Source organism: Epinephelus lanceolatus, chromosome 14 (assembly GCF_041903045.1).
Source record: "Epinephelus lanceolatus isolate andai-2023 chromosome 14, ASM4190304v1, whole genome shotgun sequence".
Classification (NCBI taxonomy): domain Eukaryota; kingdom Metazoa; phylum Chordata; class Actinopteri; order Perciformes; family Serranidae; genus Epinephelus; species Epinephelus lanceolatus.
Genome location: NC_135747.1, coordinates 10,836,097 through 10,856,254, shown reverse-complemented (window position 1 = coordinate 10,856,254; position 20,158 = coordinate 10,836,097). Strand labels below are relative to the sequence as shown.

General features: G+C 40.0%; 1 protein-coding gene across 2 annotated transcripts in view; it reads left to right on the top strand.

Moving 5' to 3' along the window:
• Positions 1-20,158, top strand: part of tmeff2a (transmembrane protein with EGF-like and two follistatin-like domains 2a) — a 153,744-nt gene that overhangs the window by 7,150 nt on the left and 126,436 nt on the right. For both annotated transcript variants that reach the window (XM_033618211.2, XM_033618210.2), the window contains exon 2: positions 11,613-11,722. In XM_033618211.2, the coding sequence (XP_033474102.1) occupies positions 11,613-11,722 (110 nt within the window). The remainder of the gene's footprint in view (positions 1-11,612; positions 11,723-20,158) is intronic.

Sequence of the window (20,158 nt, the reverse complement as noted above, 5' to 3'; positions counted from 1 at the left end):
AAGTTATAGAAAAAAAGGCCCAGCATGAGAGAGGTCAAGAAAGGATGTCTCACCGCTGTGGTTGTTCAGCCTTCATTATTAATTTAGTCTACTTAATTATTGATCAGAACAATGCTTAAAACGGGGGGGGGGGGCTCCTCGTTCTTCTTCGTGTTGTGAAATTCCAGGTAGGTAGGAGGAGATGCATTTGGCTGACAAGCTCTCTCTTTTAGACAAGTAAGTGCTTCGCTTGCCATCTTAATCGTTAGCATATAAACATTACCTTTTCAATATTTGATGTTTGCCAGCTTGTTTTCGTTAATTATTCAGCTCACTGTAATCTCCTCCTGGAACGGCAGGGCAGGAGCAGGAAGTGTAAGTTTTCCAGGCTTCTGACACAGTGCAACTTGGGCTGTGCACAAAACCTGTATCAACCAGCATCCATTAAGACAGGATGAGGGAGGGAGATTTCATTCTAATCTGTGCACTTACAGCAAAAGAATACATTAACAAGACCCATACAAAGTAAAACTAGAGACCATCTTACCATCAGATCACTTTAGCTGTGATGCATTGAATGTGGGCCAGGGGCGTAAAGTGTGTGGTTTGTGAGGGCAATGGCCCCTTCCCTACTTCCTATCAACCCTTCTTCTGGAGCCCTTGCTCGCACCAAACCCATCTTTGAACGCAGCCTTTATTGAGATCACAAATACATACTTGTAAAGTTTTATTACTGCATCTTGCATGGTCGGGACCCTGTCGCAGTGACAAAATCTGTCCACCTCTGTGGTAGGTCCTGCTACAATAAGTGTCTTCAAGACCACATTTTGTCATGATAACACACACACACAGACTTACAAGGTGAAAGCAATACTAGTCCCGCTGTTGTGGCTGATAAAAAAAAGAATAACTAGCAAAACTCTTTGTGATAAAACCATGAAGATACACATAGAATGGACAGGTTGCCATGAAAGCAGCATGTCAATCACAAGGTAGCCACACCTCAAAGCATACCCTGCTTTATTATCTATTTCCACTAAGTGGGACCATAATCTACAAAATTAAAATCATGCTTTATTGAAGGAAAAGTGGAGACTGAGACTATAAAATCATTAGGAAAATGTTTACTGAAGGAATAAATCAAAGGAGAAGTAGGGCCATTTTCTCAAAGGCTTTTCTACAATCACACTTCTTTTAGCAGTGGAGTTGCCCCCTGCTGGCCATTAGAAGGAATGCAGGTTTAAGGCACCTCTGCATGGGCTTCACTTTTCAGAACTCGAGATAACCACTATAGTACTATTATCACTACTAGTTTTGTTACTGCCTAATATGTGATGATAAACTCTTCCACACTTTCAAGTAAAATATCACAGCATTAGGTTTCTTTAGATACTGACAGTCACCCACTAATGCCTGGTTCACACTACACAGCATTTCTGTCCATTCTGACAGTCACTATGTCACATTACGCAATTGTGGAGTCATAAAATCGTGCCTTGACTTGGTCGACAGACATGACAGACTATACAATGGTCCACACCAATTAACCCTGGTCATCTTTCACAACGTGTGTGATGTCATCGGGTTATTCTTGTCCTATTTTTTTATTAGTACTACTCTTTCAGTCACTGTGTCCGTTCTTGAGCCAGCTGAAATGTGGTTGTAGTAACGTAAAAAGTGCCACCAGGTGTCAGGAGCTACATTTGAAGTACCGCATGCAAACATGCAAGTCACTGAATCCTCCACAACAAGTTCCTGCAAATATTTCACAATAAAAGCCTGTTTAGAAAATGAAGGGATTCTCTCACCAAAGTTATAAGTGGCTTTGAAGTGGCGGATCAAAAGTAAAAATATAAAAATACAGAGGGAATAATAAATAACGCCTGTTTATAATGTAGTCTGTTTGAAGCTGGTAGCCTCTGCAGTTGTGGTGAGTAAAAGCCGCGCTACTATTTTTTAATTTTCTTACTTTATGTCCATCTCCATTATGAAGAAATAACCTTCTTTGCTATCCTGATGCTAATGGCAGAACTCACCAGGTTGCTGAAGTGCCTCTGCTGTTTCATGCCGTCATTTTTCCCTTTTTACTCTGTTGTGGCAACATCAGAGGAAATATCAAAAAGCTGGGCTGTTGTTGACATACAGTTGTCCACAGCAGTAGATCACTCTGTGTTCCTATTGGTTAAAGTGATGGGAGATGTCGTGAACGACAAAAAGAAAATCAAACACACTAGACTTTCTGTCGGAACGTCGTGAGGCTTCCCAGACGTGGCGTCAGTTGTCGTCTACTATGACACACTACACGAGATGAAACGATGGATTATCGCGTACGACACTCATTGTCGTTCACGGTCCATGCTGACACCGTACTTTGCTGCGTTGGGCTAGAATCAGGTTGATATCGTGTGGTGTGAACCAGGCATAAGACACCTGCCCAGATTTCTACTGGTTCTCCTCACACTACAGCTCCACCTCATCTCTTGGATCACCTAGAAGGCTTAAAAGACCATGGTCCATCATATGCGTATGGATACATATTTTCAACCTCTTCAGTGTGAGAACTAGCATTAGGGTTCAGATTTCTTACTATTGAACTTGAGTTTCTTGTTGTACCTTTGTCCTTGGGTGGAGTGCTACGTCACAAAAATGTCAGTGAAGTGTATGTATATATGTATGATGGTTAGGACGAGCCCCAGTGCACGTTAATACGATGGGCCCTAGTGCAAAATTTTGCATCTAGACTAGCTACAACCTGACATTGGACAACAAACATATTACCCAGCAATAATCAGTGCAAATCTATATATGACAAAATACCAAATAAAATAAGAAAAATATTTATTCACTTAAAGATTCCTTTCATAGTTTGTTATTTTATAGTTTATGTAATGTAGACATTTTATTGTAGAATATATTTCTACTGACTTTTTCTCATTAAAGAAAGAAGAAGAAAAGAAACCATGATGGAGATGGGTTTGCATTTAAGAGGGCGTAGATAGCAGTTGGCCTCACATGAGTTCTTTGAACATGGATGTATTTCTGAGGTGGCAATTTAAATTAATAACAGGAGCCCGTTCTCTGTTCAACACGCTATGGGAGGGTCTGCTCTCTCTACGGGCCCCTGCATTCTACGGGCCCCTGTGCAACTGCACTCCCTGCACTGTCTGTATTGTTCTATGTTCTCACATGTGAATGAATGAACTGGGAATGCCAACCCAAAAGCTGCTATTTTAAGCTCCAATTCTGAATCAGGGTTTAGTATTTAACAGTGATCACAGTGCCGCAGTATTTCCCATCATATTAAATGATTGAATAAAGATTCATCGACTTACCAAGAACCTCTTTGATATTCAATACTTCCAGAACCTCCATCAAAAGACTTAGCTGCCAGATAATGACAATTATGGTTGATTTATGTCTTATGGTAAATATATTTCTTCAACTGGAAATGCTCATCTTTAAAGATAATTCAAATATGGAACAACATAAAATGTTGTGTAGTCATGATGTAAAGATTTGGAGATTCATGCTCAAGTGTTGGAAGGAGAGAGAAAAGTGTTTTGCAATATTTACTGTCACGTCTCTGATTTCTTTTCTTTTGCTACACAAGCACTCTGTTTTTGCTGTTTTTGTAGACAGGCACTCTGTACTTATAAGAACTGAGTTTCAGCTCAGAAATGGATCCCAGGTGTTGGGAGACAGAACAATAACAGTAAATGCTTTACTTTGTTAAATGGTGCGGATGTGGATGCTACACTCTCTAAAAACTCAATGGGTGTGCAGAGCTGTCAGGGTTAGTATCTTTATCTGCTCAACAAGGAAAGTGATTTGTCTTTGGACAAACCTAGAGGCTCAAGTAGGAAATGTAGACATTTGAAAAGGAGCTATTGAAGAAAAAAAAAATCCACTTATCATGTTTAGATTTAAACTTCGCTCTGAGCTGTTTCTTACAATCACAACAAGTTTCACTCTGCAGAAAAATCTCCCTGACAGCCCTCATTTTAGTGCATGAGTTTTGCTCTTGTTTTATCGGTATAAAGAAATTGCTTTTTAACAACAAATCTTGTTAATAGTGATGTTGATGTTTTCCAAATGTATGCACTCCGATTGCAGAATTCAAAACAGCTGCCACTTGAGAGAATCTGAAAGACGACTGTGGCAATGGCCAAATTTGTATTATGGGTAAAAGACAATGTTCCTAGGATGATGAAAACTTACTTGCACATCAGGGTTGTGTGTCATTTATTACTGTGACAGTAACAACATTTTTAAGAATATTGCATTCCCTGAGCCTTTAACTGACAAGTATGAGAAATTGCCTTTCAGTCTGTACCAGTTCTGTAAATGTATATTTGTATTCGCTCTAAGGCAATCATTGTCATATAACTAATTGAGATTTGCACTGAATTTTCTTTGAAGCCAAAACCGTGTTGGCCCTGATGAGAGGTGATCATTTGGGACATTTATTCTATTATGTTTTCTACTTGTTTCATTCAGAGGCTTGACAGCTTTAACAAAAGCTGATACGTCACTTGCAACCTTGTAAACAGTTCACGGAAACAATCGCTTTTTGTAATTCTAGTGTAGACAAATGCCTTTTTCATTTTATCTGTAGTTTTTGATGGTACTGTTGTTCATAAGGGTGACTCCATCTGAAATGAATCCCTTTAAGTTGTTGTTTACAAGTGATACATGTATTCGTCCTACGGGAGAAGTCCAAGCTGCACATCTGTTTCTTGGTAGGGAAGACAGTTTAATGGCACAAGGAGGAGCCACGTTCTTTCTTTTTCCTTTAATTTTAAAACAATTCCCTTTTTTTGTTGTTGTTTTGGTTTTCCATAGCCTGTTAGCCAGGAAACCTTGAAAAAGAAAAACTGAAATATCAAACTATCAAATCAGTAGCTTGGAGTAATTTCCCAAACAACAAAAACATTCCCCATCTTACAAAGAATCTACCAGCTGGTGTGAAATGGATCTGATATTTTCCTATTTATATACACCTAGCCAGTAGGATGATTGTCATCATAACAATCCCTTTCTCCCGTGGGTATCTCCATGCCAGTTGCCTGGGTGCCAATTTTTTTGTGGCTTTCCAGATTGCCTCGCATGGCCCTCTTTGGGCTAAGGGCTTTGTTCCATCCATGCACTCCAAGCGTCGAGACCTCTCATGTCACTGTTCTTGGCTGGATGATTGTATATTTGCACAGAGAGCTTGCACTTTATGGTCATTCAGGACCCTGGCAAATAGCAGGTTCATTTTAACATTGGGCCTCTCTTCCATGGGGTATTATTGCCTGATAGGTTGTTCCATGCCAAGGAGGGCTTTTAGAAGTGGAGAGGGGCATCGGTTATTACAGTTAGGTTACAGAAGGTGCTGAGTCTAAGTGTCTATTATAATAAGACTATCTATGAATAGAAAATAGCATTGTAAAATTCCTGGCTCGTGATGTTGAGGGGAAGAGGTTTTTTGTGACAAAGTCTGGCTGTTTTATACCAGTGAGATGGGGTTCATTTTAGGTTCATTAAACTTTATATATAGGCTGACAGCGCTTGTAAGGTTTGGTATCGATTGCACCTAGAACATTTAAAATGATAAAGGTAGTTCCAAAGTGCTCTCATTTAATGAAGTCGAAGTGATTATCACTTATACAGTAAAACAGCAAATTTATTTTAGCTGTTTTTCATTGTGTTTTTGCTGTAGACTGTATAAAATAATCGACATCGCCACAATGACGTCACCGATTGGTTTGTGGACTCCTGATTTTGAAGCTGTCACAGTCTTAGATTTCTTAGAGGACAAGAGGGTGTAGATAATATACACGCTAGCTGCTAGCTTGGTGAGCATGATGCCTGAACAGCTATGGTGATAATTCTAAAGCTAATGCTAATTATTCGCTAGTAAAAAGGGTTAAAACTATGAAATCAACATGTACTTATGAGTAAAACTGAATATCAGACGCCATAGAGGGTTTTTTAGTACAATCAAATGCCCAACAAGACTTTTAAGGCAACCAAAATATTACATATATACACAATAACTTTCATAAACTGGAAACACTGATTTAGCAACAGCTACGACTACGCCTATACTCTGAATCTGGGGTTACGCCATAGTTACGTTACTTAACAAACCTTGCTGCCTGAGTACCGACTTGTCAATGGACGACACACCGATCACTCAAAGAGACCATGCCCTTATGTGTAACTTTAAGCCTTAGTAACATTTAAACGGGTGAGTAATATAAGGATTCATCCCCAGTTGGGTTAGGGTTATACAGGGTAATTAGTGATGGAGACCAAACCATTTTTTTAAATTATTTTTTTCACCAGGCTGTAAACATGTTTATTTCTGCTGTAAAGTTCAGCATTTAACATGGATGTCTATGGGGGATTGACTTGCTCCTGGAGCCAGCCTCAAGTGGCCATTCATTTTTTAGCACTTTGATGTTGGCTTCATTTTCCAGCCCTGGAAGTTCCCGCTTGCAGTTTGCTGATTTAGATTGGATGGTGGCTGTTATTTTAATGGGACTATCTGCGTGATAAAACCTTGGCCAAGTATGACTAAAACATACTTTAAAGCTACATGCTCACTCTATGTGGATAGTAAGAGTGTAACATTGTAAGACATGCTGCTTAAGTATGCTTCAGACTGACAGCGACATCATAACTGCTCCAGTTTGAGTTTTTAGCAAGCTGAATTTGACATTTGTGTTTCCCTGAGGATGGCATGCCGAAGGAGAATATCTGTGTGAGATGAGTTAAGCACTCAATTAGGAGATTTTAGTTCACACTAGAGATGTCTGGTTAAATAAATTAAATTAAAATAACCTGAAATGTAATTACATAACTTTAAGAGATGTTTGTACCTTACCGTGTTGAATTCATTTTCACTTGATGTGAACCACATAGGTAAAATACTTTGCATACATAGCTTTAAACAATTTTCTCATGAGGCTGTAGAGCATGAACTGAGACAAATAAAGGAACAAACCGCACATTGTTCATCTGTTAACATCAAAGATAAGTATCTTTGCTTCAAATTCCAATTATACCACGCATTCTGAACGTCAGGCTCTTCTTGAATTAAAGTATTTGTCATATTTAATGCTTAATTAAACAATATATGAATGTTTAAAACTGCCAAGCCCAAATGCTGCTGCAAAGCCACAGCTGACGTAAAACTTCATCTTAGGTTTCAGTTAATTACCTTTAACAGCAGGCACAATAACATGTAAGGTGTTGCATCTCTATATCCAGTCATCGGATCTGCCTCCACAGTCTTCTGTGTTCTTTTGCTGTGGTGGCCTTGTTGTGCTTTATTGGCATTGTTGGAAAACAGCTTTGTCATTTCTTCACATTATGAAATTTAAAGACGTTTTTGCTTATTTGCGCTAGTAGCACAGGCTGTTGTTTGTGTTGTTTGTATTTATACCTATGAAAAGTAAGGCATTATAATTCACACAAACCTGTTATGTGGGTTATGTGAATTACATTGGCTTATGTGAATTAGAGTGCATCAGGTGAATTATAGTCCATGTGGTGAAACGTGAGGTTGATCATATGACCTATGTACTGCAAGCTGTTGTGTGTCATATGACAGGAGCATACAAAGACGTCAGGTGATGCAGTATCAAGCCTCCAGGAACAACACCGGGCTTTGATGAGTAGGTATACCTTCAGCCAGAGCAGCTCTGTGACCCACCCACCATGTAAAAAGATAGGTGGTTAAGATTGGGTTAGGGTAAGGGTTACATCTTGCTACTTATAGGGGGAATCAGGTCTTCATGGATAATGAATTAGAAAGTGGATTACTGTGAGGTTTGGCCTCATATTTTTAATTACAATGTCGCGTTGTAGCAGGGTTCAAATAACTGCCGCGTCAGTGGGTTTGTCAACTCTCTGTACTGGTGGTGTGCACAGTTTGTAGTTGTGTATCATGTAGGCTGCAAAGGGAACATGGCTGCATCTATACATTGTCTCAGCTTTGAAACCAATTTCACATAGTGGTCAAATTGTTCATGTGATGCCATTGGGCTCAAAAAGACTTTATATCATAGACTTACATTGTGAAAGAGGTCTCTGTAAATCAGTGGATCATTTTTTGAGTGTCACAACCCCCACAAAATGACTAATTTTACTATTTGGAATTTATTCCATTCAGACAAATTGGACATTTTGAAAGTCTAGAAGAGCTGAACAAGTAAATTATTTTATCCTCATTCAAGTTAGTGGAAGGCTAAACCGGAGTACCAGCATTATCCAGTTCTCTCTATATATCCATGTGTCGTACAAAGAGTGATTAAGTATGCAAAGGTAGGTTGTGGATGGGTCAAACAAACATGGAACTTTGACCCAGGAGACCACTGTTTGTATTTGTTGTGAAAACAAAAGTCAGTGTTGAGGTACTTAAAGTAACGTATATGCATAATGTCATGTTGTCATGTTACATGCTTCGTCACTAGGCTTGGGCAGTACCTAATTTTTGATATGCTCATACCTTCCTGAAATTTCACCATGGTGTAAGTTTTGTGACGTATTAGTGTGCAGCACTAGTCTCGATGTACAGACTCTACATTCAGTGAATGTAGAGTCTGTAGGCAAACCCCGGAGATCTTGCCTCCGGAAGAAGAGTGGAAGAGCCCTGGTTTCCGGTTGTAGGCTGTTTGTTTGTAGTCTGCGTGATATTGACAAATCACATTTGAGCCGGCTGCAGTTGTTGCCAGGTTAAACGCTCTGTGCAGTGAACTAACGAGGCGGAACATAATTGGCGTCACTGCAAACTCTGAATCCATCACAGTGGTTCAGCATATTTACTTATAAACGGAAGTCAGAAACGGAAATTCGCCTCCTCCGCCCAAATCAAACCGGAATGCCAAAAATCGGGGGTCTGCCCCCAGAGGCTGTATCGCCGTCTGCCGGAAGTCAGACGCTGAATACAGCTGATGGGTTCCGAGAATGGTGCAGCACTAACAACCCCCTGACCAGTGAGTTCCTCATTTCCCTAAGCTCTCTGGGCTTTGACAGCATAATATGTACACAATAGACAAAATGTCAAGAAAGGTATATTTTACATCAATTTTCCTTATTAAACAGAAAAATACAACTGTAAACCTTTTGAATCAAGATTCTCTATTTCACCGAACTACAACTAAATTAACTGCCTCCTTAACTCACACTAAAACACTCTTTTTTTTGGGCATTTTTTGCCTTTAATTGACAGGACAGTGAAGTGTGAAGGGGGAGAGAGAGAGAGAGGGAGAGACATGCAGCAAAGGGCCACAGGCTGGACTCGACCCCGGGCCGCTGCGGCAACAGCCTTGCACATGGGGCGCCTGCTCTGCCACTAAGCCACTGACGCCCCACTCATGCTAAAACACTCTTGACAGAAACAAAATTAAACTCACCAAAATGATCTTGGTTATTCCCATTAGTCTTTAAGTTAGTCCACTGTTCTGACAATCACCAACCCTGGTTTGGTAGAAATAAATCCTTAAAAATATGTTGTTTTCCCCATGGTCTTTCCCTCTGCTGTTGCTGGCCAGCTGTTTACAATCCTGTAACGTTATCCCCACTACCACCAGCTGCCTGTTCCAACAGTAGAGACCAGAGACTGACCTCTAGTGGCGCATGCTACATACAAAGACTTTGATAGAAAAAAGAGCACCTGTGTTTTTGATGGTAAAAATAATGCCGTCTGGATACTTAAATGAAGTCATAGTAGTATAGTAGTGTACTATAATACTGTAATTCTGCCCAAGTCTAATTTTCATGTTACATTAGGTAGGTAACGTGATGACCATGAACTATGATTCCTTTTCAAAACCTAATTTAGGAAACGCTTTGAGAATGTGTTGTGCACATTGTTAAGCAATGTCATGCATTGGAGGAAATGTGCATCCATAGTGACAGTTAAATTGTTAGAGATAAAGCTACAGTTAATACATTTTTTTCTTTGCCCTGCAAGTGCACTTGAGCTGAAGGTGATGAGTAGAGCTTGACCAATGGCCTTTGAGGGCTGACAGCAATTTTCACGTTTGAGTGTATAAGTTTGGTAACAACATATCTTCTGTGTCATTGTAATCAACATATTCACGAAGAGTTTTGGCAAGGATCATTAAAATGTGACAGTTATATTGTTATCAATCAAACATTAACTGGAAATTAAAGATTATAAACACTGAAAAAAAAAATACAACAACAAAGTGTTATACTTGGCGTAAGGAAAAGTCAGGGTTAACCACAAATAGCGAACCAGCCCATCATTCATACATATACTGTAATTTTGTTTTGCATATCTGCAGATTAATGCAGGTACCGACATATCTGTGATAAGCTTATATAATTGGTATATCAGTCAGGCACCAGTGTCTCTTAAAGCTGATGCAGCAGATTTTATAGATGCATAATAATTACATAAGCGCACTAAGCGCTTCAAATACACACACTGTACAAACAAGCTGAGAATCAGAGAAATAAAAAAAAAAGTCTCACAGTATTACAGGACTACACAACATCCCAAAACAGAGTGTAATCAGCCCCCTTCGTGTTATCATCAGGCAATTAGTAGTTCATCATTAAAATAACCACAGAGTATTTTTCCTCATTAAATATTTCCCCCTTTACAGCTGAAGTTAAAGGGTTTGATAAAATGATAATACTGGAAATGTTTTGCTCCTCATAAATTAACATTACTGTGGCCTGTGCCAGTATCTCCAGTATCATATCATAAAGAGTTTCACTTTTTTCACCAATAATTTGAATTAGCATCAGCAGCATACTTGTAATAAAACATCAGCTTTGCTTTTTTCTACTTCTGAATTAACAACATTATACTGTAGGGTAAATAGGACCCAACAAAGATAAATTATAATATGTGAATGAAAGGATTTCCAGCTCTATGTCAGGTGAAATTTGGTTGAATGCACTTTGAAATGCAAAAGCCTGCATGTACACGGGGTTGCTTTTTGTAAGCAATCAGTTCAGGTAGACTAATAGCCCCGAGCTCAGTCTAGTCTCATGCCCATGTGACTCTTTGATTTGATTCAGGATACTTTGTTGGAGTCATTTGAGATCCCTAACGCAGGCTGAATCGGATCATATCCCAGGTTTGCCTCTCCAGGACAACGCCCCGAAGTCAGCCTCGCTCTACACAAATACCAAAAACAAATATCACAGGAAAAAACTGAATAAATGAGCAGGGAAACAAGATGAATCCTTTCATACATGGCAAAATGATGTGAATAATATGCTATGGCCTCTACAGTCACCAGGTGTCACCCCTGTTGAACACCTAGGGAGATTGTGGACCAACGTATTACACAGTGCTGTCCATCGCCGTCATCTAAACACCAAATGGGGAAATAGATTTTGTTCGTCCCTCCAGTAGAGTCCAGAGACTGGTGTTTTTTGAATGTATTTCATCATTTTGGCAGCTAAGGACAAGACTATGTACTAGTATTGTCTTTTTAAAGTGCACAGTATGTGATCAAAGAGTGTATTGTGCTGTGGGAGCCATGACTAATGGTGTACACTCATTATGGACGACCCTGGATGGGGTTCAGGTTAGAGTTGCCTGAGGGCTGAACAGAGAAACACTTCGTCACTGATGTCTCTTGTTGGCTTTGGTCCTCCAGGTTTTGATGACCGGGACACAGACCTGTTCTTGTGCGACACCAACACATGCAAGTTCGATGGGGAGTGTCTAAGAATCGGGAATATGGTGACATGTATTTGCGACTTCAAGGTAAGACCTGGGATTTTTTTTTTTTCCTTTTGAGATGCATTTGGTGTCAATGGCTGTTCATCAAACCCTTCTCAGAACAGAGATTGGCCAATCATAGCTTAGAAACTGTAACTAATTAGGCCTGTCAAGCATTGGATTCCTCAGTACGTTGAAGCAGTGTGCACAGAGCTGTAGAAAGATCAATACTCTGCATTTAGTTAAGAGTTTGAAGGGTGGAAGAATTGGATTAAATAGGTATTTATCTTCTCTTACAAAAGATGCAGAGGTTAGCATGACTAACTGGCTTACTGCCTAATGAAGTGTTGCTTCCAAGGCATTTTCAATATTAGCTATATTAGTATGTGGGGTTACAGGAAAACCCACACACAAAAAAAACCCTGTTCATGACTTCCATATCCACTGAGTAGTTTTTCCTCCATTGTCTGGAACCAGGTCCTGAATGCTTGCAGAATGTAGGCTAATGTTAGCAACTTTGTATTTTGCTTTAATGACACTCTGGCAACCCCAGCCAACATTACCAGAATTACATGTTAAATTTGTCAAACACAGTGGTCAGTCCTCATCTTAAAAACCTTTTGTCTTGTTGAGTGTGATTTTCATTAATATGAACAAGTAAGCAGATTTCAACCAATCCATGAAGCTAAGAATGCTTGATTAGGTAACTTGCTACAGCTGATAACATCTGTGACAGTTGTAATGTCAGCCTGCAAAATTGACAGTGGCTTGCTTGAAATGCCAAGTCTGCTTTTTTGTTTCAAAAATTGTAGTTTGGCTCACAGGATGTAGACTGCTGGTATACGCCTGTTGATGGCTGCCAAGCTCAGATGGAATTCCCCTCTCCATACACTGCTTGTTGCCAATTTGAAAATCCCTGTCACTCTGTGAAACTAGTCTTGCAAAGCCAGACCTGGGGCCTCACTTTGTTTTAGCTCTGTGCGTGAAACAACAACCTCCTAGCTAGCAATCTAGGATGGCTTTTAATGTTTTATATGGCTTTTTCTTCTGCGGGGATCAGTCATTTAAAAGCCAGGGCTCAGCTATCCACCAAAAAAGGGTTCCCTTCTAATTTTTGCAAGAGCACAGTCACTCTGTTATGGGCTTAGACAGATGATTGTTATTGGTTTGAAGAAATACAAACAGCATTTTTTCCCTTTAGTGTTTAATTATGATGGCTTCAGCCAGATTTTTCTCCAGCTCTGGCAAAATGTGATATAGGTCTGGCTATATAAGATACGGAAATTGTAGCTGTGGGCGAACGGCGTGCATCAAAAAATATGGCCTGCTTATTTTCAATGTACAACCCCAATCTGATGGCTAGACGCATGTCGGCACTCCTGGACGCGCTGCCCCAAAGCACTTCACGCCACTCCTTCCTCCCACTTGCTCTCTACTCGCTCCCGTAGCGGCTCTTTTTCACTGCTCCTATGGCAGCTCGACTCCTCTCCTCACCACTGATTTATAAAGAGAAATCTGCAGCTGTTGCTGTCTTGTGTGTGAGGAAGAATGGATGAGAAGAGACATGTTGCTGTGGTCAAGAAATATCTAAATGATCCACAATCCCATCATCATAAAGACAATGGCCAAAAAGCTATTGCTTGGTGAGTCAGAACTCTGGAGATTGACTCTTCAGATCAGAAATCAAGTTTGATTAAGGAATGTCCACACTTTATTTTCAGCTAATTCAAAGGTGGAGGAAATACAGATCTGTCAGTAAAAGGAGTAATAATTTTGCGTGTTTGTCTCTTGATGAGCTGGGGGCGACACTTAATGTGCCGCAGCAGTGTTTTTAGATTTAGTCAACAGTCAGTCGAGGAAGCTGAGAGCTAGTGTTGTGGTTTGCCATTTACTCGTACCTGGTTTTGTCAAGAAGTTCAATCATCTTTTTATCTCATAAATTTGAGTTTAGCTGAATATATGGAAATGAATGTGTGGTTGTACAGTGCATTGACAAAAGAGAAGAGGCATGAAAGACAGGAAGCTTAGAGAGGCACGTCCTGGACATCTTACTAACAACATATGTTACTGTATCTAGTTGAAACTTAAAATGATTCACATGTCAAGTGTTTACACAGTGTGATTCACAGAACTCTGAAGTGCTCTTGAAGAAGAAAAACTGGCCGTAGATTTAAAAAACTCTGCCAAGTGCAGTTTATGTTAATAAAAACATATGTTACTGGAGTGGAAACCTATGCGTTCAACGGTGATATATTATTAAAGTGAAACAATATTTTCAAAGAGCTATATATATATAATCAGCTGGATCGAAGTCCATTGTCTTGATTGGACAATATTAGCCCCATGAGAAGGTGGTTTATGGCTCCTTGTGAAACCCCATGTCACTACCCTGGACCACTGTATGCTCTCCACATTCATAAACAAGACTGCCACTTATGAGACCAAAGACTGAAAGGCCCTCGTTAATGGCATAAATCTGGGAAATTATGCTGTTCTTGATAATGACTCATACTTAACTTTACGACTAGACCCATAATAAAAAAGGAGCAAACCAGTCAGCCGAGTATTGATTTTGGTATAACGTTTGCAAGCTCTGCCGACTAATATGCTATGCAGAGCCCTGGATAAATGAAGCCACTGAGATCTGAAGACGTAGCATGTGTTCTCATCCGTCGCTTTTATCAGCACGTCATCAGCGCAGCCAGGCACTAGGCAGGCTGACACTCGATTGGTCACCAGCTTTTATCTCAATTTCGTACTTCCCTGGGAGCAAACGTTAACAGAGGCCTGTAGATAAATGACATTACAGCTCCATTCCTCTTCAGGAGATCTCACACTGATACTGCTGTCGCTGTGCACTGAGGCGCTCTCTCTGCTCTCAGAAAAGAGCAGGTCATACCACAGTTTCTGGCTTAATACCATGGATCTGAGGTCAACTCATCTATGCATCTTCTGTTTGTTTGTGTGGAGGCTTCCTTTGTTTCATCAGTCAACATAAACATGACCTTCCTAGCCTAGCAACCGTTGCCATGCCCTGGAATAATCAGTCACTCTCAATCAGTGTCAAATAAATAGGTCCAACATTTCTCTCCTGTTGGCAGTTCATTCAGGACTGTCAGAGGAGACATGAAAGTTGTATAAATTCTCATCTTGGATGGATTTTCTTTGTTCTAACAGAATCTATCGATGCGTGCACGCACACTCTCACACACAAAAAACCCGAAGGAAGAGACATGCAAGGGGCTCTGTGAAGAGGAAGTGAGTTTGATGTGGTGGAATCAATGGACACTATTCATTGCCAAGATGCATTAGATTCGTCTCACACTGGCTCTTGAAAGAGCCAAGACTTTCACTCACTAACCGGAGTCAAACTGCTACAAAGCAACTTATACTCTCTTGTACCTGAAAACAAGTTGCTTTTTTTGTCAACCAGCACCATACCCTGACTAATCACGTAGCATTTCTTTGTAATTCATCTCACAATAGCTGCTGGGGAAAAGCTATTGTTGCCAGTTTGGGTTTGTTAATGTCAGGTCACGGTGCTGATTCCCAAAAGAGTCGTCCATTCTAAAAATATGTGCGCTCATGGCGCTGTGAAACACTTCAACTAAAACCGTCCACCAAAGGGTATATGGCACATTTCATTGCTTTCTGTAATGGTATTTTGTAAATATTCTTGGGGTTTGGGAGTCACTGGAATTGTTTCTCATAACACACAAACTGTACACAGCTCTCTTGTGTGCAGTGTTTGGTACAGAAGACCTGTTTCTTTTCCAGATGAATACAGTTTAAATATAGGAATCCCATGCATGCATGTTTTCATTGTTTGTTCCAGTACTTCTTGTTGCTTCTTCGTACCAGCTGCGATAACGTCACGATGGCTGGTGCTGCTTTATGTATGTAATAACATTGCAAACATGCAAGATGCAGTTGCGAAACTTTACAGATGTGTAGTTGAGATCAAAATGAAGGCAGAGGTCAAAGGTGGATGTGGTCCAAGTAGGGGGAGCTGGAGCCCAACTTTATACCCCAGGATTGTCCATAACTTAGTTACTTTTTGTCTTCTGATAATTAAGTTGGCTACTGTGACATTACTGGTGAAGACATAAGGTTACTGAAATGTGAATGCTGTTTAGTAGTAAGTGCAACTTATTGGTGCAAGTTCATTCAAGGAGGGTGGTCGAAGGAACCCGTTAGCCAATCAGCAGCAAAATAATCCCATGCAGGTCTGGAAATAGGACTTTGCATTACAACAGTATGGTATGGTATTTATTCGAATTTGAACTTTTAAATCATAATGCTAAAAGACAGTTTCAAAACATCTGTGACACAAGTTGCCCTTAAGTTATCATGTATTGTTTATAACATCTTTTTCTAAGTGATTTATTAAAGACAGTCTGCCAGCTATAAGTTAAAATGTTGAACAGTAGAAAAAATCATGAAAATGAATTTGGAAGATAGATTATTGGCAAAAGACACGAACGAAGCATCCAATAAAATGTGTGCCAGCTGCACATCTTTTTAAAGTTCAACTGGCAGAAACGAGTCTTGATGTAGATAATTTTTTTGAAAGGCATTCAAGTCATAAAGGGCAGGGACTTGGACAACTGGGATAGATGCAGCAGGTTTGTTTACAAATGAGAGGCTACATTGCAGCAGATTGTGAGTGGAACATTGGTGAAAACGTCCCAGGTTTAAGGAGGCTCCTGTGGAAGATTCCGCAGATGAATGGGAGACAGATGTGAACACAGCAGATGTAAGTAATGTGATGGGTCATTTATGTCAGGATTACTTACAGCTCAGTGCTGCTGACAACAGGCCAAAAAGTACTTCCAGTCTTCCAGATAGGATGGATTTAATACGTGTCAATAAAATGAGTACAAGAAAGTTCAGCCAGTCACTGCAAATTCTTTTTCTATACTTGGCACCAGTAACCTCACACCAACGTATTTGTCCTGATATAGGATGCCTGAATAATGTCTGCATGGGGTTTGGTTCACAGTCAGGACACAGAGTTGTGGCACCAGAGACACAGCCTGCTGCCTGGTAGGATATCTTTAGGTTTGACCTCAGAATGATGCTGCCTTGTTTTGAACGGTTTGCAGAATAAAGACAAACACACTCATATGTAGATAGTGATGGTGGTTGACATGGCTGTGATATAAAGTCAGACACATTATAGTAATAGATTGGATCTTTTGAAGAGGGGTTGTATGAGGTATGATCAGTTTTATTACCTACAGTAGATGGTAGTCAGCATGGAGGCAGGAGTGCCGACACGGAAGCAAAAGAACGTACTGCTGTGGACATATTTTAGCCACCTCAAAAAATCAATATTAGTTTAAGTGTACGATATATTGAGAATGTTTTTACCACTTTAACTTGCTGTCAGACAGACTTTTCCGATGTGGAATGACTTCAGTTCTCCATCTATACTCTTGGTAAAGCCACCAGATTCCATTGAGTAAAACAGTAATTTAAGCTTCCTGAACTCTGGAGCTGCTGGTCTACTGCTGCCTCGATCATGTAGTTTGTTTGTCTTGTTGTGGTACTTTGGTGAATCCTAACTCACCACTTTGATGGCCAAAATCACACAATAACACAATAAAAATAACTGATTGAGGCAGCGGTAGACCAGCAGCTCCTGTGTTATGCAATGTTAAGTTAGCATTTTTCTCAATGGAGTCTGGCTTTCAAGAAGGTAATATAACGTCTTCGGTTCCCCTTTGGAAATCATTGTCTGATGGGAGGGTAAAGCCGTGGAAAATATTCTTAGTTTAGTGTACACTTAAACTGATTTTTTGAAATGGGACTTTTTAGGGCTGCCCCTGACTTTGAATTTTCCTACTCGACCAATAGTCGTCATTTAGGACCATTAGTCGACTAGTCGCCCGCATGTTTACAATATTATTTTAATTATTAATGATATATTTTGGGCGGGGCAACACAATGGTTTGAGCTGAAGGTCTGAGAAAGAATAGTATCAGTAACATTGTTAACACTGTGCTACATTACAGAGAAATACAAAACCGTACTGATGAACCTTCATTAATATAGGCCTATATTTTATCTACAAGTGCACGTCACACACTGAGCGAGCCGCCTGTTAATGACGCTGTCGGCAAAGCAGTAATGACTGTGCTAAGTGGCTAATGGGCATGTAGCTACTTACATGCTTCAGATGATACGTCATGTTTGTAGTCGACCAATGAAGATGAGTTTACATATCACCTTGAGTTTGTCCTTCACCTTCTCAAAATGATCCCACACTTTGGATCTCCTGTCCGACATGTTATTAGCCTGTGTAATAACCGCAGGTACCAGCCCTGGAAATCAACATGACTCCTGTTTGACTGCTGAGCGTGGCCACTCAGTCTACAGTGGTTCATGGCTTAGCCTCCATATCAGTACTTCAGCCTGCTTCTCCATACTGGGGGCATGTCGACTGATATCCACTGTAGGTAATTCACTGACTGTGTATAAGTACCTCATACGACCCCACTTCAAAAAATCTTGTACCCCTTTAAGCCAAGTGCTCATGAATAATTGACTCATGTTAGAAAACTCAGAAACCAGCATTACTGTATGTGTGCAGTGCCATGTTTCTATATATACAACTTCAAATGACTATTACAAATAATTCACAATTGCTCAGGTAAATTCCATCATTCTGCTGGTAAAAATGCAAAAGGCAATAACTGTTGTGACTGCAGGCTCACAGAATAAGGTTTCACCCACGTTCACAATGCATTAAACAAAATATCTACCACAATGTGAGAGTGCAGGAGCGTGTTTAAATGGTAGTTAAATTTAAATGAAAAGGCAATAAAATCAACATAACTCAGAGAGCTTTATGTCTCTTCCTTTGGGCTATTTTTTTTTAAAACACAACAGCCCTAAAGATTTCACTTAATGCTGCTTCAAGTAGTGTCTTAAAACACCATTGCAGCCATTGATTTTGAGTCACAAAAAATTAATTGTACATTTAACTCTTCGCTCAGTGGCAGTCTTGATGCTCATATTGTAAAATGAAGACATCCTTTGGTTGGGCCCAAATCATTGTTATTACATTTAAGACTTTGCTCACCAGAAATACTAAAAACAACATATTTAGACCTAACTGACCGGTCGGCATGCAAATAATGTATGCTTTCTTTCAGCAGCAAAGAGAGAAGTAACACAATGTTGATCTGCTGCAAAAGATCTTAGAGAGGAGGTTTGGGTGGGTGGCAGACCGCTGTGCACATTCTGTCTCCTACCGACTGTTAACATTGGTCTCTTTTAAACAATTTCCATCATCCTTCCCTATTAACTAACTAGTTTTAGTTGCTCACACTTAACTTCTTTAGCCTGTGTTGTCAAATAGTTTGAATGATTTATAGTACATTTACAGAAAGCCTGCCTTTTCAAAATGTTAGAGATGTTAGCTCCAGGATACAACTAATCTCACTGGATTTCACAGCTAAATCTGGTGTTCAGTTTCAATCATTTCATTTCCTGCCAAAAATGCCTATGGTTATATAATTCAAAATGAAAGCTGATCGCAGATAAACTGTATGAGTATATGATATGTAACAAGAGACATTTAAGTGTTTCCATCAGTATTTATTACGGTCACTGTTCTTTAAAAAAAGAAAAGGATCCGTATCACAACTTTAAATGCACAACTGTTACATCATATTTTTTTAAACTCTCAAGTATCTGTGTCAGTGTCTGCCTTAAAAATCCAGTACTAATCCAGTTATGGTCTGCATATGTAGACATGTGATCACATGTTAAGTTGGTGTACATTGTCATGAATTGTCGGCTGCACACACACTTCCACACCAGAACCTGACGGACGTGGGCAGATGAGTAAATTTACTTCACGTGGACCCTCGCGGCTGCACAGACTGGGAATGTATCATTCCAGCTTATGTAACATTAGTTCACACATTAGCGGGTTAAAATCATCCCTCTACATGCAGACAGTATCCTCTGACATCCTAATATGCATCATAATGTACATTCAGTCAGCATAGCATAGTTATTGACTTTATATAAAAGATAATGTTGGCAGCACATTTGGCCTTCAATATGCTCCCTGCTGGTTGTTTGATGTGGCTGCTATTCGCTGTAATGCCTGACCTCAAATTGCTCTCCCGCCTTTCACTGCCGGAAGCCGTCTAATGTTTGGGTTGTGATGGCTGGACTGCAGAAGCTCGCAGCACTTCAAAGAGGGATGAGAGCTAATGTGGGTTCATATGATGTTGATGGGAGGGTGTGGAAGGGTAGCGCGTCCTTCATATTGCACTAAACAAGGACCTGTGAAAATGCTTTGGTACACACCTCTCAAAAACACACTCAGACCACAAATGTTTGTACTTCACTCCCGCTCCCTCTCCCTCCACCTTCCTGTCTCTGACTCTCCTCTCACACAAAGACACACACACACACAAACACACAGACACCCTCACATCCACACAATTATGTAAAATAATG